This window comes from Daldinia loculata, assembly GCF_022478755.1.
Source record: "Daldinia loculata strain CBS 113971 unplaced genomic scaffold F4817scaffold_27, whole genome shotgun sequence".
NCBI lineage: Eukaryota > Fungi > Ascomycota > Sordariomycetes > Xylariales > Hypoxylaceae > Daldinia > Daldinia loculata.
Window position 1 is genome coordinate 225,276 of NW_026054881.1, and position 22,459 is coordinate 247,734.

General features: G+C 49.8%; 6 protein-coding genes across 6 annotated transcripts; 3 read left to right on the plus strand and 3 right to left on the minus strand.

The window, feature by feature from the left end:
* Nucleotides 1–256: 256 nt before the first annotated feature.
* On the minus strand, nt 257–5,398 carry F4817DRAFT_338831 (glycosyltransferase family 24 protein). The gene is made up of 4 exons (XM_049303471.1): nt 4,949–5,398; nt 4,540–4,890; nt 3,659–4,490; nt 257–3,602 (listed from the first exon to the last, which is right to left on the minus strand). The coding sequence occupies exons 1-4, from the start codon at nt 5,098–5,100 to the stop codon at nt 468–470; spliced, it is 4,470 nt and encodes a 1,489-aa protein (XP_049158650.1). The 5' UTR covers nt 5,101–5,398; the 3' UTR covers nt 257–467.
* Nucleotides 5,399–5,854: 456 nt separating this feature from the next.
* On the plus strand, nt 5,855–10,434 carry F4817DRAFT_119505 (Coatomer, alpha subunit). Its single transcript, XM_049297604.1, has 6 exons — nt 5,855–5,975; nt 6,049–6,098; nt 6,173–6,492; nt 6,548–8,446; nt 8,500–9,623; nt 9,679–10,434. Exons 1-6 carry the CDS (start codon nt 5,946–5,948, stop codon nt 9,919–9,921), a joined length of 3,666 nt encoding a protein of 1,221 aa, XP_049158651.1. The 5' UTR covers nt 5,855–5,945; the 3' UTR covers nt 9,922–10,434.
* F4817DRAFT_119525 (SAC3/GANP/Nin1/mts3/eIF-3 p25 family-domain-containing protein) lies at nt 10,275–12,270 on the minus strand. The gene is made up of 2 exons (XM_049297606.1): nt 11,071–12,270; nt 10,275–10,933 (listed from the first exon to the last, which is right to left on the minus strand). The coding sequence occupies exons 1-2, from the start codon at nt 12,097–12,099 to the stop codon at nt 10,628–10,630; spliced, it is 1,335 nt and encodes a 444-aa protein (XP_049158652.1). The 5' UTR covers nt 12,100–12,270; the 3' UTR covers nt 10,275–10,627.
* Nucleotides 12,271–13,418: 1,148 nt separating this feature from the next.
* On the plus strand, nt 13,419–17,765 carry F4817DRAFT_316320 (uncharacterized protein; the record flags this gene model as incomplete). The annotated part of the gene is made up of 4 exons (XM_049300658.1): nt 13,419–13,494; nt 14,655–14,775; nt 15,040–17,683; nt 17,754–17,765. 4 exons carry the CDS (start codon nt 13,419–13,421, stop codon nt 17,763–17,765), a joined length of 2,853 nt encoding a protein of 950 aa, XP_049158653.1.
* A 1,029-nt stretch (nt 17,766–18,794) lies between these two features.
* On the plus strand, nt 18,795–19,466 carry F4817DRAFT_119501 (uncharacterized protein). Its single transcript, XM_049297603.1, has 2 exons — nt 18,795–19,077; nt 19,187–19,466. Exons 1-2 carry the CDS (start codon nt 18,919–18,921, stop codon nt 19,250–19,252), a joined length of 225 nt encoding a protein of 74 aa, XP_049158654.1. The 5' UTR covers nt 18,795–18,918; the 3' UTR covers nt 19,253–19,466.
* F4817DRAFT_338850 (recombinational repair protein) lies at nt 19,420–22,241 on the minus strand. Its single transcript, XM_049303472.1, has 2 exons — nt 22,086–22,241; nt 19,420–22,029 (listed from the first exon to the last, which is right to left on the minus strand). Coding segments are annotated over exons 1-2 (2,409 nt in total). The 5' UTR covers nt 22,088–22,241; the 3' UTR covers nt 19,420–19,622.
* Between the last annotated feature and the right edge of the window lie 218 nt (nt 22,242–22,459).

Below are 22,459 nucleotides of genomic sequence, written 5' to 3' on the forward strand. Positions count from 1 at the left end.
AATGGTGGATGTTTTTAGGACAATGGGGACGCGAAAGGGGCCGGGGTAGTAAGTATTTAGTGGACTGTGGTACTACATCTTAGTGAATCGAATCCACTACTGTCCAGTGGAGTTTTTTATGTATTTCAACCTCTTGGTGCGCCAAGCTGGATGGCCACAAAGAAGCGGCTGCGTATGCGTGATGTTATGCTGGTGAGATGCGAATTCAAATAAATCTGCTGACGGTTAGGTATCCAATACGATTAGCTGAAAATATGACTAGTCATCTTCAAAATGGGCATCTTCGGATATAAGCAGCCTAGGAGATTCGCCTCATGTTTTCTTAATACATATGATGGTAGATATTAGAAAAGAGGGTTTATGGTCCAATCCGATTTGGAAACACGCCACGGTTAATCAAACTTCAGGGTTTTGTCAAAAGACTCGATCAAGTCTAAATATCTATAGGTGCGCAAATATCTAAAATTTTATAATTCATCCTTCGTCCTCGTCTTTACATCAGGCTTCTCCTCGAGCGTCCTGCTCTTGGGGTTCCTTTCGTCACTACCAATAGTAAGCACCTTCTGGGTGTCGCCGTCTGTGACTAATCCTTTCCTCCGTCGATCTACGGCGGCGATCTCGTCGTCGTACACGGTCCATTCCGGAACTTGCCTCCTAGCTCGGTCGAGTTTCGGCTCTTTGGTCTGCGGATTGTTACATAGATCGATAGTTCGCGCTTCCTTCTGGCTCTCGTCGCTGCACCACGTCTCGCACCACAACCACTCTTGCGGCAGGCTGTGAATCGGGATCACGAACTGCATGTGGTTTGGCAGGTCCTGGTCGAGGTTAGAGAGGGAGCCCGGATCGGCCGATAGCTGATGGTAGTGCTGCCTGAGCCTGTCGCCCGCGGCTAGCTGCCTAAAGCGGCGAAGGTCGACCACGTAGAGGGCTGAGATGTGGTAAGGCTTCCCGCGGAGGTAATTCTTCCAGTAGCCTTGCTTCCAGAAGCGGAAGCCCTCCATCTCGGTCCGAGAATCGCACATTGGTGTAAAGCCGTAGGGCGCGCCCTGCAGGTCAAGATTGACAAGGTCTATCATATCCGTCCTGACGATCTGATCCGCGTCGACGAATATGACCTTATCGAGTGATAGGGGGAAGAGGACGTCCAGGAATAGGATCTTGTACCCCCAGATTTCGCGCTGCTTCTCTTTCTGCTGGCGGAGCCAGTGCGGCCACTTGTACGTAACCATCTCGTATTTGAAGCCGTACTCTTTAGCTAAGTGGGGTATGAATTCTTTGAAAGACGGAGACAGGAACTGCTCGATAAACCAGAACTTGACCGTGTGATTTGTATTCTTCATGACGGAGACCATCATGATGTTGAGCATGCGCTCGTATAGATGACCGCTCGCCACGGAGAAGATGTTGATCTCGGCGTGCTCTTCGTTCGAGACCGACTTGGGCTTGGGCTTTGTCCCGAGGATTCCTTCGGCAAACTTGAGACCGCGAGAGAGGAGATCGTCGCCGCCGTCCGAACTGCTTTCCTCGAGGACGTCTTCTAGCTCCATACCAGGCTTCCTTTCCAGCCGCGGGTATAGAGTCGTACCCTGGAAGTCCATGAGAGCAACTTCGGTACCTTCGTCACCGGGGACGGGATTATATCCCTTTGCGCCCACGCTGATGATATCGAAGATTTCCGAACTTCTTCCTTCCTTGAGGTGTATATTGTAATACCCAGGGCTGGCTTTGAACTGGAAGTAGCCAACGTTGGCCATGATGATCGTGTCGTCGAAATGGGAATCAAGCTCGGTGCCGAGCAATAGCTGAACACCACGCGGTGGACCGCCCGATACTTCTCGTGAGTGACCTTCGATAAGGATGTGCTCGAGTTCGTAGGTGGCTTCTACGTCAGTTTTGATGGAGCTCAACTTCACGTTATCCAAATCGTGAATTGAAACCTTCGCTGCTACTAGCCAAGCAGGTGGCACATCCATACCAAGGTTGAGAAGAGCTTCTGAAGGAAGTCCCTTGAACGTGGCACTCAGAGCGCTGACCTTTCCATCCTCGTCGAAAGATGGTGCCGAGTCTAAGACGTAGCGGTAGAATCTCTTGACTGGGAGCTCTTCAATTTTCTCTCTTGGGTTCAAGAAGATGCGCATGTAAACACCGTCTAGCTGGGATAGAACCTTGAGTATAGGGGCCCACTTCTGTCCTATCTCGCTGGCGGGGTTGATCATGGCAACGAAGTGAATATTAGCTCTGGACGCATCACCGACGTCGATCATCGTGTGAGTGGAGTTCCACGCATCGAATAGAGCCGTTCTTAGGGTCGGGGCGGATTCGAAAATCCCCTCGGGCAGGTCTGATATAGTGGATAGAGCGGTTACCGACGTAAGCTTCGCGGCAGTTAGAGGATGGGTGATCTTGTCCGCCAAACCTAGCGCGTCAACTGCCTTATACACCGGGAGTATTCTTGTTTCCTGCTCGAATTCAAGTAGTAGCTCGAAGTCATTCTCCGTAAATCCCGAGTCGTCAACGAATGGGCCGATTATACGACCGTTGAGGATGAGAAAATGTGCGCCTGGGGCGACGGCTGCGGCTGTTAGGAAACACGACAACGCTGCATTGTATCCGTCATCCTGCACGTCAGCCGGACCTGATAAGAGAACTTCTAGCGTCTCCAAATTTTCAACTTCTAAGAGTTTGTTAACGTCTTTCTTGAGCAGCGCGTTGATCTCGTGCGCGCTGCTCGATTTCTGAGCATTGTTGACAATATCAAGGCGCACTCCGGGGTTGTTACGCCGGAACGATAAGGCAGATAAAAGAAGACGGAGACCTTGTTGCGAGCTCAGATCGGCGACTACTGTCAGAGTAGCCCAGGTCTCCTTGCTCGTGTCCTCACCCGCTTCGATAACTGGAACTTGTTCGAACAGATCCTTGTGTTCGGAGTAGAGCTTATTTACGTCTAATACGATGAGAGTATTCTCGCCGTCGGGATAAATGTAGAGGTTGCGCCGAGTTGCTGCGCCCTCTAGGAAGAGCTGCGGAATCCATGTCTCGTCGTCGACTGCGCCCGTGAAGATTCCCTGTTGAACTAGTTGTAGGTCGGTACCCATCCTCATGCTCATGACTTGAAGCCAATTGTCTTCCCGTGGTATGGCCAGACCATTAAGAAACAGCGGAGGCACTTCGGTATTGGCGTTAAGTCGCTCTACCCAATGATTCGCAAGCTTGATTTGCTTGGTGTGGTCTTCTGATTCGAGAATATCCTTGAGCGAAAGGGGTGCGACTTCGTCCTTCGGAGCACGATTTTTAATTGCCTTGTCAAAGTGTGCCTGTTCAGATCGGTCCCCCGTACTGCAAGCCTCTAGATAAGACATGAGGCTGGATAAACCATAGTTCTCTAATAGATGATAAGCTACCTTCGCTCGCTCTTCGGCTGTTTTCGTTGGTGTCAACGGGACTAGTCCGAAACGGACGGGGAGAAGCCTTTTTATGAAAGTCTGCAGCTGCTCAACGACCAAGGACAGATCTTCTGGTTTGCTCAAGTCCACCGGAATGACGAGATTGAATATATCCTTACGGATCGGAGGAATTTGTCCAGGGTAAGTCCTTTGCATAAGCTAGAAATAGTTAGCCAGTTGTAGGATGATGTACCTCTTGGTTTGTTAGTACTTACAGCCATAAGACTCTTGGGATACTCGGCATATCGCTTATCCTTTTCGATATTGTTCAGCCAGATAATGACGCGGCCTTCTTCAATTTCGTCCCGCCAGTCAAACCTACGAGGCTCGTCGTCCGACTTGGCCGATGTTACTTCGCGATGGCCAAGTAGGGACACGGCCTCTTTCCCGCTTAACCCTAAACTTGTCACGCCCTCGATAAGTTTTCTTTCCCGTCGAATACTGTTGACGAGGGTGAACGGATCGATTTGTCGTTCGATCAGCTGGACGCCGTTCATCCAGAGGACATTCATCCCGGCAGGTACGCTCAGGGCACGATTCTGGCGATGCTCCTTAACGAAAGCATCTGAAGCGTTATGCGCGGCGACCGACGTAGAGAACTTCGGAAAGTCCTGAGTCAACTTGATCAATGTTTGAAAAGGGTCATCGCTTTGCATGATAAAAGAACCGGCTTTGAGACCTAACGATGCCAATTCAGAACTTGACAGCGGCTTTAGGTCTGTTACCTCCTCTTCTCCGTCGAGTACGACTTCGGTAGGTGCAGACTTGGCGGCCGAACCCGTCTCAGATTCAGCTTCGCGGTCGTCAATGACAATATAGTCTGTTCGCTTTAGCTGAAGCTCCACGCCGTACCCGCTGACCGGCAGCGGTTCTCTTTCCTCGGTTTGGTCAACGCGATATCTTAGCCGGTACGAAACGTCCCCTTTTCGGGCCATCTCGGATAGGGATTTATGGAAGGGCCCAAATTCAGGTTTAGTGATATCCGCGTATAGTATCACATCAGAACCTGCTCCTAAAGCGCGATCGAATGGAAGCGATCGTGTCTGCCTATATTCATGTAAGATACGGTCGAATAATATCAAGGTATGGTACATACGAGTCCCCTGAGATGTGGCCGTCGGCGTGCGCAAGCGAAGCTGAGCAGTACTGCTTCCCGCTCATGAGCACCCACTCGGCGCAGTCGGTCCTTGCTTTTCCTAGGGAGGGCGCTACGGCCGTATCGTAGTATTGATAATGAGCCTCTATCCTCGGAGCTGCTGACCTCATGGAGAGGGCAAGCTTGAAAGTAGACAATGCCTCTGAATTTTCCATGTGGCCATCTTGTTTTAAAACTTGGAGGAACTTCTCGTACAGTTCCTTGTCAGTCTTCGCATCCGCAAAGGTGCCATCGGCGATTCGATCGAGGAGTGGGAAGTAAGACGTTGCGTTCTCTCCGGCGGCAGTCTCTCTAAGTCACGTTTAGCATTTACATATTCTAATTGGACTCTATCACGAACGCAACCTACAAGAGCTCGACGAGATAGGGAGGAGCTGGGAATGCAGCTTTCATAGCAACATTAACGGAGGGTCCAGCTACGACATGGCCCGAGTTCAAGCAGAGAGTTGCCAGAAGAGCGGCGGCAAGGCCACATGGCAACTGAAAAAGTCGTGGTATCATGATGCCTTAAGAGTCGTAAATAGTACCTATATATTGAGCTAGAGGAGTAAGAGACGAAGTAGCTCTGTCGCAAGCTCTGGCATGCGGCAGAGCTTGGAGCTGGCAAGACTACAGAACCATATATTGCGAATCAAGTCAAGAACATGATTTCGAAGTTGTTGGAACGGAGTTCAAGTCTTGGTGTCTTGGTGTAAAGGCAAAGTGGCTTTTTGTAGGTCTGGACTTTTTGGGATGAGGTACGTAAAGCTGCCGTGTAAGTGATAAGATAGAGTTTGGAGAAGCCGCTGCAATTGAACACCTAAACGTTAGGTAGATAATTAATTGGAACTCGACCAATGGGAATAGCTAAAGGAATTGAAGCTGACAGGGGTTCAGCTGCGTTTAGTTACGGGCTGGAACTGCATGTGCTAAGTGAGCTGCCCCTCCAAGTAGTACTTGTACAATTTGTTACTCATATGCTTGGCCTGAACCTAAGTACTCAGTACATATATGACCCACCGGGGATAATTGTTCTTCCGTAGCGGCACAATTAGGACAGTTGGATGGAAGTTGGAAGCACAAGCCCAGCCCAGAAACATAGCAATGTTTAGAGCCTGGTCACGAATTAATCCACCGTCACTTTTGGGGCCACGAATTGACTTGTACTTCACGAATTGTCTCTAAAGAATCTCCAGAGTTGGCGTTAAGAGATCAACTTTCAGAGCCTCACAGCTCTCCAATACCCGCTATCACTACATAATTCTCTTCCGACCATCTTTTAAAGCCGCCATCCTAACTGGGCGCATCCCTTCTGCCTATTCATGACACAAGCTTAGGGGCTTCCTGCTGCCTCTACCGTCCTCACAATGCAGGCCTCTTCGGGAATGCTAACAAAGGTGCATACTCCATTGATACGTCCTCAAGTTGGTCGCATACCCTTAAAGCATATACTGACGCACCTTGTTATAGTTCGAGTCCAAGTCCTCGAGAGCGAAAGGTATTGCCTTTCACCCAAAGAGGTTCGAGCATCCCCCCCTTCGCTATATCTTTGACTATCGTCACCGCTATTCGTTGCTAATCCGAGAGCAATTAGACCATGGATCCTCGTATCGCTACACTCGTCGACCATACAGCTGTGGGATTACCGCATGGGAACCCTCATTGATCGTTTCGAAGAGCACGATGGTCCCGTCCGAGGCGTCGATTTCCACAAGACGCAACCTCTCTTCGTTTCCGGTGGCGACGACTACAAGATCAAAGTCTGGTCTTACCAGACGAGAAGATGTCTGTTTACTCTGAATGGTCATTTAGACTATGTACGAACCGTCTTCTTCCACCACGAGCTGCCGTGGATCATATCAGCATCCGACGACCAGACGATCCGAATATGGAACTGGCAAAATCGTTCATTAAGTATGGGTTCCGAAGGAAACCAGGCTTTGCAAATACGTGCTAACAGTTGATCTAGTTTGCACGATGACTGGCCATAATCACTATGTAATGTGCGCCCAATTCCACCCGAAGGACGACCTCGTAGTATCCGCGTCTCTCGATCAGTCCGTTCGCGTCTGGGATATATCTGGCCTACGAAAGAAGCACTCCGCCCCGACGTCTATGTCCTTCGAGGACCAGGTCGCTCGATCGAACGCTCAGCAGACCGACATGTTCGGCAACACCGACGCGATGGTGAAATTCGTACTTGAGGGTCACGACCGAGGTGTAAATTGGGTCGCTTTTCATCCGACGGCGCCGCATATCGTCTCCGCTGGCGATGACCGTCTTATAAAGCTGTGGCGATTTAGCGAGACCAAGGCCTGGGAAGTGGATACCTGCCGTGGACATTTCCAGAATGCTTCCGGTTGCTTGTTCCACCCTCATCAAGATTTAATTCTGTCTTGTGGCGAGGATAAGACGATTCGAGTATGGGATTCTCAGAAGCGTACCGCTGTTCAATCATTTAAACGAGAAAACGACCGATTCTGGGTCATCGCGGCGCACCCTGAGATCAACCTGTTTGCTGCCGGTCACGACAATGGTGTGATGGTGTTCAAACTCGAACGCGAGCGTCCGGCGTCGACTGTTCACCAGAATTCGCTCTTCTTCGTCACGAAAGAAAAGCACGTCCGTTCTTACGATTTCCAAAAGAACGTCGAGAGTCCAACGTTGCTGTCCTTGAAGCGACTCGGTAGCGCTTGGGTTCCTCCTCGCACGCTATCTTACAACCCGGCTGAGCGTTCTGTTCTCATAACATCCCCTGCCGAGGGTGGCAAATATGAACTAATTAACCTCCCTCGAGACGGCTCTGGTGCGTTGGAAGCGACCGACTCCAAGAGCGGATCAGGTAACTCGGCTATTTTTGTAGCTCGAAACCGATTTGCCGTACTCGACACGTCCACGCAGACCATCGACATTAAAGATCTTTCTAATAATACGGCAAGAAGCATTAAACCCCCTCCTGGAACTACCGATATATACTTTGGCGGTACTGGAAACCTGCTCATAATTACTCCTACCGCGGTTCACCTGTACGACATTCAGCAGAAGAAGAGCATTGCCGAGTTGTCAGTGAATGGTGTCAAGTATGTTGTCTGGTCGAACGATGGTCTTCATGCAGCACTTTTGAGCAAACACAACGTCACAATTGTGACGAAGACTCTCGAACAGGTTAGCACTCTACACGAGACCATCAGGATCAAGAGCGCGACTTGGGATGATGCGGGAGTCCTACTATATTCTACCCTGAACCACATCAAGTACACTCTTATGAACGGCGACAACGGTATTGTTAGGACCCTTGACCAGACAGTCTACCTCGTGAGAGTCAAGGGCCGAAACGTATACTGCCTCGACCGCGCCGCTAGGCCTAAGATCCTTCACATCGATCCGACCGAGTATCGCTTCAAGCTGTCGCTAGTAAAGCGCAACTATGAGGAGATGCTTCATATTATACGCACTTCTAGCTTGGTCGGCCAATCTATTATTTCGTACCTCCAGAAGAAAGGATACCCCGAGATCGCTTTGCAATTTGTACAAGACCCAACCACTCGTTTCGAACTTGCCATTGAATGTGGCAACCTTGACGTGGCTGTAGAGATGGCCAAGGAACTAGACCGACCTAAGCTTTGGACGAGGTTAGGCGCCGAGGCATTGGCGCATGGAAACCACCAGGTCGTGGAGATGGCTTACCAGAAGCTCAAGCAGTTCGATAAGCTTTCTTTCCTATATCTCGCAACTGGTGACCATTCGAAACTGGCAAGGATGGCCAAGATTGCCGAGCATCGGGGTGACTTTACCGCGAGATTCCAAAACGCCTTATACCTAGGTGAAGTCGAGGACAGGGTACAGATGTTCAAAGAGATCGACTTATGTGAGTTGCGCCTTTCAATTATTCTTGACGTGGGAGAACTAACAAACTTGCAGACCCTCTGGCGTATATGACAGCCAAAGCACATGGCCTCGAGGAAGAGTGCCAATCAATCCTAGAGGCAGCTGGTATTACTGAAGAGCAATTGACGCTTCCTACCTTTGGCGAGAACCTCGCTCCTCCGAAGCCGATTGTCCCAACGTACAAGGCCAACTGGCCTACAAAGGCGACCTCGCAATCCTTCTTCGAGAAGGCCCTTGCCAGTCAACTGGAAGGCATAACTCTCGAGGAGGAGCCTTCGGCAGCCGGCAATGGACTTCTGGACGAGGTTGTTGACGAAGATACTACTGCTAAGCGAAATGGCGGGTTGGAAGCCGAAGACGACGAGGATGCGGCCGGATGGGATATGGGCGAGGACATCGTTCCCGAAGCTGATAGCGACTTCGTTAACGTTGAGAGCACAGACGCTGGAGGAGCTGGAAGCAGCGAGGCCGACCTGTGGGCTCGCAATTCTCCATTAGCTGCGGATCACATCGCTGCAGGCTCCTTCGAGTCTGCTATGAACCTCCTTAGCAGGCAAGTTGGTGCCGTCAACTTTGCTCCGCTGAAGCCACGTTTCTTGGAGATCTACTCCGCGTCGAGGACCTTCCTCCCCGCGTCTCCTGGGTTACCGCCTCTAGTTAATTATGTTCGCCGGACTTTGGAAGAGACGGATCCTAGGAAAGTTCTGCCTATCATCCCTCGAGATATCGAGCATCTTGCCACTACCGATCTACATAAGGGATATGATGCGATGAAGACGAACAAACTTGAGGAAGGCGTTCAGATCTTCAAGAGTATCCTGCACGCCATGCTCGCAAATGCGGTTGCGAGCGAGAGCGAGGTAGCAGAAGCTAAGAAGCTCATCACTTCGGCAAGCGAATACACCGTCGCCATGTCGATCGAACTCTCACGAAGAAAGCTAGGTCCTCCGGATGCCGTTAACGGCAACCCTGCGCTTCTCAAGCGAAGCCTTGAGCTGTCTGCATACTTTACAATCCCCAAGATCGAGGTCCCCCACCGACAACTTGCTCTTCTCAATGCTATGAACCTAGCGTCTAGGAGCAAGAACTTCAGCTCCGCCTTGAGCTTTGCAAACCGTATCCTGGCAAATGGTGGTGCTCAAAGAATTCTTGAGACCGTAAGTATTTTTGTGTTTCCTATATTGTATGTAACCTAACTAATTCGATTTACAGGCACGAAGGATAAAAGCACAATGCGAGCGCAACCCGCATGACGCGGTAGAGATTGAATACGACCAGTTCGCCGAGTTCGAGATCTGTGCTGCCAGCCACACGCCCATCTACAGCGGTACCCCGTACGAGGAGTGTGCGTTCGACGGATCCAAGTACCATACCAAGTACAAGGGTACCGTCTGCGCAGTCTGCGAGGTGTGCGAGGTCGGAAAGCACGGTAGTGGCCTTAAGTTATTCGTTTAACTAGATAAAAGGGGGTGTCTGATAGTTTAGCCTAGCCTAGCTGCGGAGTAGGTAATGATGAATCTTATGAGTTGTACTCTGTGGACGTGGCCGGAGGAAAAAAAAATCATTGTCGCTGGGACCGGGGCCAGGGGCTAAAATGATTCATATATTTATGTAGAAAGCTGGAACGAGGAGTTGCTTAATCAAATGAAACCTACCTATTCATACGATCGTCGGACCGATGGAAGTAAATAGTGGCTATTGCGTTATTTAGAGAGATGATTGATGCTTCTCGATTCTATGCTATGACGATTGTCATAATAACGGGTACCTTAGGTTAGGTACTCTTGCTCATACGATTAGGAAAAGTAGCGCTTAATTCCTGACGAAGCCTCACATTAATACGTTCATACTAGCTATTGATGCTTAATTTTATGCTTATCCATACAGAGGCCCAAGAACCTCTGATCTGTTCCATAAATGGTTCACCTGGCGTATTTATCTCGCGCTCCTCCCCTACGACGGATATTATTAGGTATATCGGAATTCTCACCCCCCTCGCGTAGTTAGCTAGTCGAGCCTTCACACAGCACTGGAATCTTGACGTTTTTTTTTATTTATTTCCAGGGGCCAGTTCTCATTATGGCCCAGCTTAGCTCATAAGGGGCAGGTAGGTCAACTTTCACTAGCTCTATCTTCGGCTTTAAGATTTGGTTAGGCCAACCTAGACGATGGTCTCGAGCTCGCGGGCGTAGCCGAGGGCGTTCTCGATGACCATGCGGCTGAACTCCTTTTCTTCGCCGGCGTCGGCTTCGGAGGCGACGTTGATGGGCTCGCCGTCGACGGTGGCGGCGGATGTGGGGAAGTAGATGTTACCGTCGCGCACGACCCAGCCGCGGTGGCGCGCGAAGTCGACGACGGCGCCTTCGGAGTCGAGGAATAGGAGGGACTTGGTGCTGCTTAGTGGTAGCGAGGGGTATGCACGCTCGCTGCTGGAGGCGATTTCGGAGCGGATTTGGGATGTTAGGATCTGTGAGCGCGGGGTTAGTTTGTGTCATATGGCTTGATTTGGATGGGGACGGTGGTGGATAAAAGGGAGGGATAGGATGGGGGAAAAGAGTATACGTATATGGGGTAGAGTATATAAGGTATACTATATAAACTTACCTCAGAGAAAACACCATACTCCTCACTTGGCACCTCCCGGCTCTTCAAAGCCTTCCACACACGGTCGTAGCTCCCCTCCATGAGCCATCGCTCCAGGTTGATCGAGTACCCCAGGAAGCGGTCACCCTCGATCTCGCCGGCACCGCTCTCCTTGGCCCTAGTACTCAGAGTCTCGAGTTCAGAGTGGAACTCGGCATAGCGGCCTTGCGTCAGCAGTAACAATAGGTATAGACCGGTCACCTTGTTGCGCTCGCCACCGGCAGCGGTAGCCGGCAGCTCGTAGAAGGGCTGCAGCTGCGATACGTACCGGGTGAAGGCGTCGGGGTTCCGCGCGCGGATGCTGAAGAGGGCGCCCTGCTCGTAGACGTCGCGGGCCAGGACTAGGTTCTGCGGAGACGTACCGGTAGACCCGGGGGCGCCGGGCGTAGCGGCCTTGAGCTGGAGCAGTTGGATCTTGGCTTTGGAGAGGAAGGAGGATGCTTCGGGGTAGGGCAGCCCGGGATTCGAGCGCAGCTGGTTGAGGATCTGCTGGAGTGTTCGTTCGGCCATGTTAGTGCGTTGCGGCGGTGGTGATAATGATGAGGGCGGGAGTATTGGTGAAGATGGCGCTGTGGACGGTAGCGATGAGAGAGCTACGGGGGTGACGGCTTCGCTGGTGGTACCGTTGGGCTGCTGCAGGAGCTTCGTCGGCGTCGCTGGCTCAGATAAGTGCGAATACGACTGTGGAGCTTTCGCAAGCTCGGATCTCCCAATTGGTGTTTTTGAAGGATATTCAGATGAGGCAAATTCAATACGACGGATGGAAAATGGTGGTGTTGTTGCAGTTTGGTCTTGGGGACTTGGTGAAGGTGGATTTATCGGTTTGGTGATGAGGCAAGGCAAGCAACAGGCTGAGAGGCTGACGAAAGAACCTGATCCACTTTGCTTAATGGAGTGACGAGCTCTGCGCCATATGTGGCTGAAGCTTCGAAATGTGCCTGTGGCTGGTGGTGGGTTTGTGGTCCCATTTTTTCTTATTCGTATTTTCATTCTCTCCAAATTCCTTTTTGGTCTCTTATCCCTAAAATATTCAAATATTAATGATATTATCAAGACGACTTACAAGACGCAAATCGACATGTCTTCTATTCTATTAATATGAATTACTTATGATTATGTGTCTCTGTTTACTTGTTCATCTCTTTCTGGGTCTTGTCAGTTGACAACTACCCACTGTCCATTGTCCACGAGGTCCTGGTCACTCACGTATCGGCCACCCTCTATAACTCTTTTCGGACACTTTTTCAATCTTGTCTAAATATTGGTTTATTAGTCGCCAGAGCCGAACGGTGAACGATCAGATCCACATGACACATCAGATACAGTCGTGTTTCATTCCGTCCTGCCAACTGTAGCAAATGGATCTTCTATAGAATTTCCATTGTTCCTGTGCCTTTCCTGTGCCTTTCGAGATTCCAAGTAGGGCAGTAACATGTTTGTGTCAAACTTGTCTATCGTTCTTGGTACTTCTTGATCCAGCTTAGTTTTGTATTCCGTCCCCATAGGATGAAAGAATAAGTTATGTTCATGCATATCATAACTATATAAAAAACCGGATCACGTTATTCCATCGTCTCTCTACTTTCAATCTAGCATTGTCTGCATTAACCCATGCATGTTATGTATAAAGAACCCGGAAGGATCAGCGGGGGATGAGGATTGCTGTCAACTGTTTGTTACTAGTGGATATCCGAGGCTAGGTACATCCTACATTCAGCTGCGGCTACGACTGTGCTGATCCAGAAATAGAAACACAATGAGGCTATGGTGAACTAGCCGCGATATTCTCCATCTGGCTTGCATTACAACATAAAGCATCGTACCGGCCGTGACACCTGCATGGTAACTTTAAGCATTGACGTATAAACTAATAAGGTAAATGCTTTTACCATATCCAGACAATGGAAGGATTGCAGAAGCTTCATTTCGCTCTCGATATCAACTTCCCTAGAGGTACCTAGGAAGCGGGAATCTCGGCTGCCGAAGTTGAAGGGCGAGATCCCTTCATCTCGTTTCGGATGCTGCCGTCTGTTTCCCAACTCCTACTCAGACTGAACCTAAATATGTAAATGTATGCCTGATAGTTGCTAGGGTGAAGATAGTTTAGGATCTAAATTGTAGACACTTAAGAACCAGCTGCTTGGACGTGTGCGACCTTGGCTAACTAACTAATAACTCCCTTACTGCAACTCTTGCTATATATTATGACCTTGATTCCTCGCATACGAATCGGTAGTATTCCACTTTGGCAACAAGGATTACGTAGTCGTTAATTAGACTAATACGATCGCTTTTGCGTATTGGCCAAGATGACGACGGAGGCTCAAGCAGGTAACGCGCGGCCGAGAACACCAACTGCGGATGCGCAGGCCAAAATCGAACAAGGTATGTAAACAGATCCCCTTTTTATCCCTTCCACAACACCTCCCTATCACCACCTACACCACCCACGAGGCCCTGCACGGATATCGATTTAAGATTTGCCGGCTCAATGGACACCAATGGACACTACCGTTGGACCCTTGGATTTTAAGATTCCGGAACCGAACCTTGAAGTAACGATCCGCAATCTGTGATCCGGGACGATCGTGCAGTCATGCAGGAACATATTCGACAAAAAGCCAACTGTTGCTTACATAGGAGGTTGTGATTTCAGAAGACAACTCTTTATACGTTAGAAATACGATCTGACGTATCTGCATTGTCTATCCACTTAGGACCAGTGAATTAACAATAAGCGCCATGTTCGACAATCTGGTGCTTACGTCTGATTTTGGGCGGTTTTTTATTAGAGCGCTCTTTTTATTAATGGTGCCTAACTGGCTTGAATCGGTACCTACAAAAAATACTCTAAACTCGGCACTAAGGGGGCTTAGCAAATTTGTCTAGCCTATCTGGGGAAGTGGCGGTAGGTCCAGACAAATGTACCTGAGCCCCTCAGCGGTGACATTTTCAGTCTTAATCAGAGCGTCTGGACCATCGCGGAGCACTTAAACAACCGTCACCCTTGAGAGTTTTAACGTTATTCAGAATCAATTAATATTTCCCCCTTTTTTATTGTTACTGGGCATGGGAAATTAAAATCAGCGACTTTACCTAAGGCTTACATATTTCCCCGAAGTCCATATGCCATATGGTCGTGGATCCTAGGATATAGGTCTTACTCTTACCCTTCAGCTGGCCAGGTCGGATCCAGAGTTACCAGAGTTACTTTGTTACTTTAGACGCGGAGACTCAAGACGATCAAAGGGTCTTGTACTCCATGTTAAAGAGGGGAGAAACAATTAACAATTACCCATACATAACTCATTACCCATAATCCATTACCCATAACCTATTGCGTACTACGGTCTTTTGGCCGCCACTCGGTCGAAAATAGGAAATAGGAAAATAGGGGACCCCGCCACAACAACGGATTCTTCCTTTACCAGTCAGATCAAAGTACATTTATCATCTTACGCCGGTCTGTAGCCGGATTGGCGTGACCCATACATAGGCCCCAGGAGCGGCAGGCTGACAAGTACATTTTTCTTAAATTTATGCAGGTTCTCTCCAGCCGCAGACAAGCGAAGACGATTTCGAAATGCCTAATTTTGGAGCTACCTTCTATCCAGGGGGTATGGACGACTATTACATGCCCGAGGTCCTAGCCCCATCACCACAAAGGTACGTTTCTAAAGGACTAGTTAATCTAACATTACCTCTAAGATCACATACACTTATCTACACTACCTCTGTCTTTACCTACATCTCTACCTACATCTTTACCTACCTCTTGCTTTACCTACCTCTTGAAACAAGATCCTACTCCCAACCAACAGCATGCAAGACCTCTATCTCTATGCAACATTTCTCTGACCTGATTGTCATCATCTGACTTGATTCAACCTAACCTGACCTGACCTCACCTAACCTTTTCGCACATAATAGGGTAATGCCAGAAGTTCCCGAGAACATGCAGCAAGGCCTCCAACGCATGGAACTAGAAGCTCGATCAGTAGACCCGAGAAATTCATCGTCGCAAGCACCCGGATCCGGTCCGCGACATTCTCGCGAACCGTCCTTGTCCAACGTGCTGAACACCAAAGGTAATAACTTTGGGCAGCAATACCAAGGAGGCACCGATTATAGTCCCGCATCAAATTACAGTCCATTCCAAGAAACTCAGGACCGCGCTCCCCAGTTCGAGAGCGACCTTCGAGATATGCGCGAATTACCTTCTTTTTCGCCTTTCCCCAAGGTCCAAGGGGAGCACATCCCTCCTAGCGATGAAGAGAAAGAGGCGGTATTAGCCGAGAGCCGCCACCATGTCCTCCATTCCAACGATCCTAACATGCAGATTTGCTGGGCCCGCGACGTCCTATCCTATGTCGAGATAGCTGCCGAAGCTGCCCTTCGGGAAGAGGAGGCTACGCGCAACCCCAACGATCGAGAGCTACCAATACGGACGGCAACGCCTAAGATTGAGCACGAGCTGCGGATCGACGCTATTAACATAATTAGCTATCTTGCAGACCAGGGACACCCTGAGGCTTTATTCATCAAGGGCAAGTGGCTAGAATTCGGCAAGTTTGGTAAACGACAAGACAAGAAGGAGGCGTACGCTTGCTACTCAGCCGCCGCAAAGTCAGGATGGGGCCGCGCCGACTATCGAATCGGTATGCTATATGAAAACTCAAATGATATGGATAAAGCTCTGCAGCATTATCAATTTGGCCTATCTACGAATGATTCCGCAGCTTCTTACCGACTAGGCATGATCAACCTCTTAGGTCAACGGGGCCAACCCAAAGACATCCCAAGGGGCTTAGATATGATACATATCGCCGCTGATACGGCTGATGAAGATGCACCTCAAGGTGCCTTTGTGTACGGCATGCTCATCGCGAGAGATCTTCCGGACGTCGCCATCCCCGAAGGTGCTCTACAGTACGACGTTAGTATTGCACGACAATATATCGAAAAGGCTGCCTATCTCGGTTTTGCTAAGGCCCAGCTGAAGATGGGACAGGCTTACGAATTATGTCAACTTGGCTGCGATTTCAATCCGGCTCTATCGCTACATTATTATGGCCTAGCCGCTAGACAGGGCCAACCTGAAGCGTGTCTAGGTGTTAGCAGATGGTTCTTGTTTGGCTACGAAGGGACATTTGCGAAGAACGAAGGGCTCGCGTTCAAGTACGCTCAGCTAGCCGCTAAGGCAAAGCTACCAACTGGAGAGTTTGCCATAGGCTATTACTACGAAATCGGAATATCGGTTGAAAAAGATTTACGAGAAGCCCGAAGGTGGTACGAGTTGGCGGCAGATCATGGTAACAAGGACGCCGTGGACCGATTAGAGAGTCTATCACAATCTAAGACGTTGTCGAAGAAGGACCACGAGACGACGGCGCTAACGCGCATCAAGTCGAAACATGGCTCGCAGAGGGGTCAAAGGCCCGAGCGATTCAAGCAACCGCAGAACCATATGCCGGCGCTATCGGAAGACCAAAATTCGCCCAGGGTATCACCGCACCCCTCCCCCAGAGTACAGAATTTCGACCACACAGATATGCCCGACCCATCCCGACTCGCTATTAGCGGTGGTAACCGACCTCCTGCTTTTACCGTCAACCTCCCGGACCGACCGGCATCGGCAACTCCGTATCCAGAAGACGACAGGCCGCCAGCCTTATCCCTACGACCCAAGTCTGCTGCTGTACCTTACCCCGAAGACGATATGGGTGGAAAGCCGCAACTTGCTCCTCACTATAACCCAGGCATTCGGTCGTCAAACGGGCCTATTGCGGATCGGCCAGGAAGTTCCTTTGGCATTCGTACACAATCTCCTGGTAACGTTGGTATGCGTCCGTCCCATTCAGCAGGCCAGCTGTCTATCCCTCCAGCTGGTATGGATCCTAACCGTGGTCGCCCAGTTTCCGCCGGTTGGGGATCGCCAGGTCAAGGCGGCTACCCCCAGCCCAGCCCTGGAAGGGACCCGAGAGCTCGCCCTATCACAGGGCAATTCGATCAGCGGCCGCCCCCGGCTGGATATGACCCGCGACTTGGTCCTGGCCCTGGCCCCGGCCCTGTCAAGAACCCTGGACCCAACCGACTCACGAAACAGGGGCCTCCGCCCGGACAGTACCCGGCTGGCTATGGTCCGAGGGAGTCATCCCTGCCGAGCCCCCATGCTCCTGCTCCCCGGGCCTCTACTGGTCCTTACGACCATGGCGGTCGGGGTTCAGGCCCTTCATCTCCAACCATGAGTGGTGGCCTTGGGCCTCGCAATAGCTCCATGCCGATGCCTGGAGGATTACCTCAGGGGGGCCCCAGCGGCCAGAGAACACCAAGCGGCGGGCGAGGAAGCGGTGCACCGTTGAAAGACCGTCCTAGTCAGCTAGACTACGGTCGCTCAAGCGCTCCGCCCCAACAGGCTCAGGCTAGACCGCCAGTATCAAGCCCGCCGCCAACATCCGGTACTCCTACCTCCGTAGCGTCCGCGCCAGCGCCCAAACCCACATCTAAGCCTAGTCAAGGGCCTGCTACTTTCGAGGCGATGGGTATTCCTCAGGGAAAGCAGAGCGACGACTGCGTAAGTTTCCGGCTTTTCCCATCTTTTAACCTTTTACCTCGGTCTCATGATTATACTAACTCCATCTCAGGTTGTCATGTAACGGGACAAACATATTGTGTCTGGCATAGATTGGTTGCGGCTTTCTCACTTCTTATCATGATACCACTTTCTGTTGAGATGCCGACGAAATTTCCAACCCCCTTTTTATCAAGACGGCGGATTGTGGGGGAGGCGTGGCTGGGCCAGGCCAAGTTGGGTCAAGCCGCCTGCTAGGTCGATGTAGGATGCCGGCGCCTGAGATTTCTTGCATGGTAGATCATGGCGTTTGCTTTGAGGCGGACCTATAGATGGATAGGTATTTACGCAGTAGGGTCTCTAGTAGGAAATAATCCTTTCTGAAGATGGTTGTATACTGGTTCGTCTGGTGTAAATACAATACCTAATGATGGATCTTGCGTTGTGGATTTGACAATAGACTCATTGCCATTATTTATCTGCAGGATATATCGTGTGTCGTGGATGGTGTGAGAGATGAGATGGGAATAGCTCTGGAAGTGCTCGTGGCCCGACCTAAGGACTTGTTCTCATCGGTACGGATGAGTATGGATGCGGCTGACGAGGCGGATGAGGAGCTACGGTTAAGATATTAGCAATGCTAAGAAGTCGTCTGTTAAGTTACCTAAACCAGGTATTGATTGCATTATTATACCTTCGTCCTAGCAGTCTTGAGGTGATTTCTCAAACTTATCGGCAAATCCAGTGATATTTTAACCAAGATGTTATAATTTCCTCTTATGTCCCTATATACATCTTCCTCTGAAGACTCTCAGCCTCGGGAACACATGGGCACATAATGAAATTGAATGTTTTAGCTAGGCAGATAAGAAACTCTTCAAAGTAAACTTGTAAAAAACAATCCTTTCTGAATTTGATTGTCGTATTAACGCTACCACCCTTCGCTATTGAGATCAGCACCGAACTGTACATCGTAGTATGAGGCCGTAAACCTGACGCCTCGATGACGTCAAGCATCCCGCGATGTATTCAACTTACCTATAAAGATCGACATAACCTTGACCTATCTACCTATGTACCTGTTAGGTATACCTCCCATTCGCACTGAACTGAACTTCCATATATAAAACCCCCCAGCGTTGTCAACTACCCATACTTGAGTCAAGTCTCTCGAATCATCGTTCCATCAAACAGACACAGATATATAATAACTAGTAAGAAAAATCAATCAATCCACAATGTCCCCCGCCCAGATCAAAGACAAGCAAGGCCAGCCCATCCGAGAAGGCGACACGGTGTGGACCAAAGCGCGCGGCGGCCGGCGCGAGGGAAAAGTCTACCGGGTCGTTGAATCCGAGGCCGAGGCGCGGGACGCGGGGGTTAAGAATCCGCCCAAGGTAAGCTTTGCGTCTAATTCGTTATGAATTTGAGAGAAAGAAAGGGGCGGGAGGAAGGGGGTGGGATCAGGCGTGTGGAAGGTCGAAGATGGGAGCTGATGTTTCGCAGGTCCTCTTTAAGGATCAGCACGGCCATCATGTTGCGCATAACCCGGGGACGCTTGAACATAAGTGAAGAAGGCGATGATACGTAGGATTTGGGAGTGTTAGTACTGCAGATAGCGATATACATGAGGCAATGGTTATTCTCATAGATATATTGGCGTTGGGAGTGTCACAATTTCACAGGAGCAGTAGAATCAGGCTTGTACGCTCCCAGTAATAAATGAGTTAAAAATATCCGTCAAACCATACTCTCATTAAGTACTCTCGTAAAGCCTCTCATGATACACTATATCGCCATGCAGCAAGCAAGTCTACGAAGCAACGACGCCACGCCCTAACACCATGCTATTGCAAATTTCACAGGCCAATCCTCCAGCGCCGTTCTATCATGGCAAAACAGCGCCTCGCACATTTCTCTTTCCCCTTCCCTAACAGCCACCTTAATGCGAGATATACTGGAACACGGCCGAAACCTCTTTCTCCCCACACTCCTGTCGCAGCAGCAAATCCTGTATAGGCTTGAGATCCTTATTGATGAAATGATTCCAGGTACTCGTGTCTCCATACAGCAGCGCCGGCGCCTTAATATACTGCCGTCCATCGGGTTTGCACCTCTTGCACTTGAACGTATCGTGAGTGTCACTTCGTGTATCTGGTCTGTACTGGAATAGTTCACGTAGACTGTCTAGCGAGAAGTGGCGCTCTACATCTTCGGCCGAGTCAACGACGCACGACGACAAGGATTGCTTGTGGCTCTGGCGCTGGAAAATTTTCTCCTCGATAGTACCCGTTGCGATGAAGCGGTACACGAAACAGTCCTTCTTTTGCCCGTCACGCCATACACGGGCTAGCGCTTGCTGGTCGGCGGCGGGGTTCCAGTCGGGGTCGAATAGGACGAGGCGGTTGGCGCCGATGAGATTGAGACCGCAACCACCGGCCTTGCTGGATAGCAGGAACACAAATTCGCCGCCGTCCGGGTCGTTGAACTTGTCGACAAGCTTCTGCCGCTTACTGACGTTCATAGTACCATCGAGGCGCAGGTGGCCATATCCGCGGTGCCGGCAGAGTTGCGAGAAGAGGTCAAGGGTCTGCGTGTAGTTACTGATCAGGACGATCTTGTCATTCGTGTCTTGGTGTATACGCGCTAGCATACGGTCAAGCACTTGCATCTTGCCTGAGTACCATGGTTTAATGTCTCGATCGCGGCCGCGTGCATCTTTTGGCGCGTAGTCCTCGGGCCAGAACTTCTCACATCCTGGTAGGTCTTCTGACAAATTAAGTAGATCTGGGTGATTGCAGAGTTTTTTGAGTAGGGTAATTGCCTTGAGGGGTTGACTTCCCTTGCCACGCAAGAGAGCTTGGATATCTGGACTCTTGATGAAGTAGTTATATAAATCTAGTTGGAATGGAGCAAGATTGCAGAATACGACGTGCTCGTATTTGACGGGGAGATACTTGGATAGAATATCATTTGTTCGTCGGATAATGAATTTGTTGACGATACCAAGTAACTCGCCTAGACACTCGTCACCTTTCTTACGATCATGTTCGCTTGCATCAGCATCGCGGCCTCGTAGAATAGGAAGCTCGAATCTCTTTCGGAATTCCAGTCGATTGCCAAGCAAACCGGGATTTGCGAAGCTGATTAGAGAGAAATACTCGGAAAGATCGTTCTGAATAGGTGTACCAGAGAGGATAACTCTTCTTGTGACTTTGAGGTTGTTTAGAGCTGTGAACGTTTGGCTGTCTCCGTTCTTCAATCGATGACCTTCGTCGCACAACATCAGACCGATTTGAGTGTTCTTAAGCTCCTCAACATTCAGCCGAAGCGTCTCGTAGGAAACTATGATGACTGGGCGCGTAACTGCGCGACCGCTTGAAATAGCCCATTGACGAAGCTGTCTAGTTAATTCCTCTTTGGAGGCCTTGCCATCAATCGCGAAAGGGGTGATGGCGTCCGCGCCAAGCCACTTGGTAAGCTCGTTTGCCCAATTGCGGACTAAACTAGATGGACAGGCGACAATAGCCTTTTGTATCGACGTCTTGCCGGCATCGGGAGATTGCTTTAAGAGAGTCCAGAGAAGCGTGATGCATTGAAGCGTCTTTCCGAGACCCATTTCGTCAGCCATAATGCAGCCATTGGCCTTTTCGTCGATCATGCCAGTGACACATCTATACATAAACTTGACACCCTCGATCTGATGTGGTCGTAGCACTTTGGCGAGTCTCGGGTCAATGACGACTGGCACTCTAGGATGCTCATTGTCGACTTTCTTCTTGATGCCTAGAATCTCAGCTAGACTCTTGTGAACTAAGGGTGCATCAAGCTTTTCTTGTGTCGCATCCTTGGCTTCATCGCCTTCCGATTTGCTAGTCTCCTTCGGCTTATCGTCGACGGTCGGGTCGTGGAGCACAATAGCAAACTCGCCGCTTGGATCGTGTAACGGCTTGGCGACAAAAACAGATCCCTGTCTTAAGCCGAGTGTTGGGGGAGGACGATTGGGATTATAGGAACCGTTGTTCTTGTTGATCAGAGGTATGCTAAAAGCTTTTCTAAAGACCTTGTCTTTATCCTTAGGCTGGAAGACGGGGAAGCGGTTGACATCTCGATTTGCCAGAGCTAATCTATCGGCGTTTGTGTAAGGCTTATCTCCCGAGTCATCGCCATCAGCACCTTTATAATCGACCTTCCTCTTTTTCCGAACTGGACGATCGATAGCTGGGGAGCTAAGAGCTGCACCGGGACATCTGAACGGTTTAAATAGCTGGTCCTTCGATTGTTGCGAATGGAGGCGTTTCCCCGGGGTGTTGTTCGGCTTTACCAGCGGAGTAGCGGGTGCACTCGCCCTATATAATATTAGTAGTTGATCAATATGTAGTATTAAAAAAGCATGATTGAATACATTTTCTCCCCCTCACACCCAGCAATTACTCTGCAAGAAGGTGAGATATATTTTGAGGTATACCGTAGCGAATTAGAAATTACGTAATGTATAGGTAGAGTTGGAGTTTGCTACTTGACGGCGACTTATTAGAAATCAATTTAGCATTTTGTTGACTTGAGGCAAGCGCGTCGCGCCTTCTCCGGAACTGGCGGGGAACTGACACCAAATCACGTGGCTAGTCGTCTGCCCCGCATACTGTATTAATTGAATGCTCCATATTTCGATTTCGTTTCAATATGCCTCTTCTTGCAATCATCACAAACAAAATTAACTCTCCTTATGCCAATTCATCCTATACATTCTATGAATATCTTAAGAGTTGTCTTATATTC